Source organism: Neophocaena asiaeorientalis, unplaced genomic scaffold, assembly GCF_003031525.2.
Source record: "Neophocaena asiaeorientalis asiaeorientalis breed wild unplaced genomic scaffold, Neophocaena_asiaeorientalis_V1.1 scaffold136, whole genome shotgun sequence".
NCBI lineage: Eukaryota > Metazoa > Chordata > Mammalia > Artiodactyla > Phocoenidae > Neophocaena > Neophocaena asiaeorientalis.
This window is the reverse complement of record NW_020185333.1, coordinates 8,278,432-8,281,141: the sequence shown is the minus strand read 5'-3', so window position 1 is coordinate 8,281,141 and position 2,710 is coordinate 8,278,432. Positions and strand designations below refer to the sequence as shown.

The following is a 2,710-nucleotide window of genomic DNA, read 5'->3' as shown; positions in this document are numbered from 1 at the left end:
AGACACTGAAGGCTCATATGAGAAAAGAAGTTATAAAGAAAGAAATGGAATAATTAGCAACTGAAGAGGATATTATGAGCTCTTGGTGAAAAGTCATTTCAAAAAAACAAAGGGCAATTACATTAGGCTAGGTAAACACAGAAGGGGTCATTCAGACAGTATGCAAAGAGGTGAATCCAAGAACCCCTCATATGAGTAACAGAAAGTGCTTAGAATCGGAGAATTCACACTCATTGCTTCATTTCCTCTAACAGAGAGATCCCCAACTCCCCTCTCCCTTCCCCACACATATATGCAAATGACCCAGAATATTCTTTGGAACCTGAAGAAGGAAGGAAGGAAGGGAGGGAGGGAGGGAAGGAAAGGGAAAGGGGATGGGAAAGGGAAAGGGAAGGGAAGGGAAGGAAGGAGGGAGGAGGGGTCTAGTTTGGCCGAAAGCCATGCCTTTCCCACATTCTACCACCAACTATAGAGAAAATTATTGCTGTATTTGGGATTACCAACTATAACTTAATCTCTTTAAAAAAAAGAAATTCAACTATTGAATTAAACTCTAAATTTACCATTTTTTAAAACTGGTCTTAAATGAGTATTACTGTAGATAAGCACAGCCCAGTCGAAATATCTGTGAGGATGGAAATCCTCACTGTCCAACAGGGCAGCAATTAGCCACGTGTGCTTATGCCTGCTGAACTCTTGAAATGTGATTAGTTTAACTGAGGAGCTGAATTTTTAATCTCTTTAGATTTAAACTTAAATAGCCACCTATGGGTAGTGGCTACTGTACTGGACAACACAACTTTACATTTTAAATACTTTGAAGGCCGGGCCTTTGTAAATGACTTCATCACTAACAGAGCCCTGCGCAAGGTGGACCTCATGATAAATACTCATTAGCTGCTAAGTAACCCTGGAAAGATTCAGTAATCATAAAAACAGAAATAAGTGTAGGAGTGAGCACTCGCGTGGCTGATGGAGGCCGGAGGAGGCAGTGACTGCTGGGAGGAGAGCGTAAGGTACCGGCATTCCGGGTAAAGGGGTGCAGTAAAAGATACACATTATTGAAAAATGACATTTTAATTTAAGGCTCAAGATGGAAAATCATAAACCAGATGGTACTGTCAAGAAGAACTTAATTGAAATCATAACCAGAAAAATTAACCAACTTCCAGAAGCAGAAAGGAATCTGCTTGAAAATGGATCAACATATATTGGACTTAATGCTGCCCTCTGTGGCCTGATAGCAAATAGTCTTTTTCGATGCATCCTACATGTGACACAGGCTCGTGTAGCTGCTGGCTTACCAATGGCAGTGATCCCATTTTTGATGGCACACGTATCTTACAAAGGTTTAGTAAGTTTACCTTTGAATACAGGTGATTTACATTGTGAAACCTGTACCATAACACGAGGTGGACTGGTTGGTCTTGTTTTTGGTGGCCTGTACCCTGTTTTCTTGGCTATCCCTGTGAATGGTGACCTAGCAGCCAGGTGTAGCTCAGCCCTGCTACCCGAGAAAGGAAACATCTTAAATTACTGGATTAGGATTTCTAAGCCTGTCTTTAGAAAGATGTTATTTCCCATTTTGCTCCAGACTGGGTTTGCAGCATACCTTGGGTCTAGACAATATAAACTACTTATAAAGGCTCTTCAGTTACCTGAACCTGACCTAGAAATTCAGTGATGGTTAAGCAAATCTGTACACAAAAATAAAACTGTAAAAATAAAAAAAAAGAAATAAGTGTATAGCCAACCAGAGTAAGTCACTGTAAATTTAAATAGTTCTTACTTTAATTGCATGGGAAAATAGAATATATTCCAGTCATATCCATTAACATAGAATAAGGTATTTTTAACTCATTGCAAAGTTGATAAAGAAGACCATAAGGTTTTCTCCTTGAGAGCTGTAGGCTGTGGTTTACCATCAACTTTTCAGGGCATGAGGCCAAGTGCAGAGCCAGAATCAACTACTATGGATTCTTTATTAATGTTTCACTTGGAATTCTGAGTTCTTTCTTGCCACACTGTCACTATATATGTCACAATAGTTTTTCCATCTCTCCTAAGGTTCAGACCCTTTGTTATATATGAATTTCTAACAGCATTTTAGTACAAAGTGTCTATTGCAAGATATCTTAGGAGATTTTTTTAGGTGGCTCAAAAGAAACGAAGGAACATTGGTTTCTATTATGACCATACATTTAACCTAAATTTGAGTGGAAATATAAGCTGCTATTTTGAAAAAGAAAAACAAGCAATGTATAACTCTATTTCAAAACTTCCTTCAAGTCACTTGGAATTGCACATTGGGTACCAGGATCCTCACCATCACACCACTGTAAAAACTGTTAAAAAAAACAAATTTTACTTCTCCCCTGAAAAACCTAGATCCTTTACAATTGCAGTCATGTTAGAAGGTTAACAATATTAAGCATTAAAATGTGCCACCAGTAAATGAGGTGACATAGTTAAAACTGAATAATGAAATTTGCATTTATGTCTTCTCTATTAGCCTTCCACTCAGTTTGACTTTCATTACTTTTCAAATTCCTTTAAAGAATTTCTGTATAATTGATATTTTCTTTTTTCCATAAAAGTATACAAAAGCTTTGGTACTACAGAAATGAAACCTGATTTATACACTGACAAAGAAATTATGTGAATGGTGGTGATAAGTATTAGGAACTGAAGGGAATAGGACTGGAGTCCT

The 2,710-nt window shown here is 37.7% G+C and overlaps 1 protein-coding gene across 1 annotated transcript; it reads left to right on the top strand.

Annotated features, from left to right (window-relative positions):
* Positions 1-972: 972 nt before the first annotated feature.
* On the top strand, positions 973-1,720 carry LOC112393253 (transmembrane protein 126A-like). The gene is made up of 2 exons (XM_024735402.1): positions 973-1,016; positions 1,087-1,720. Exons 1-2 carry the CDS (start codon positions 973-975, stop codon positions 1,682-1,684), a joined length of 642 nt encoding a protein of 213 aa, XP_024591170.1. The 3' UTR covers positions 1,685-1,720.
* Positions 1,721-2,710: the final 990 nt, after the last annotated feature.

Excerpts from the sequence above, each read along its gene's own strand:
- LOC112393253 (XM_024735402.1), top strand. The coding sequence starts at position 973 with ATGGAGGCCGGAGGAGGCAGTGACTGCTGGGAGGAGAGCGTAAG. Across the intron at positions 1,017-1,086 it reads TGCTGGGAGGAGAGCGTAAG|GCTCAAGATGGAAAATCATA; the intron begins GTACCGGCATTC and ends TTTTAATTTAAG.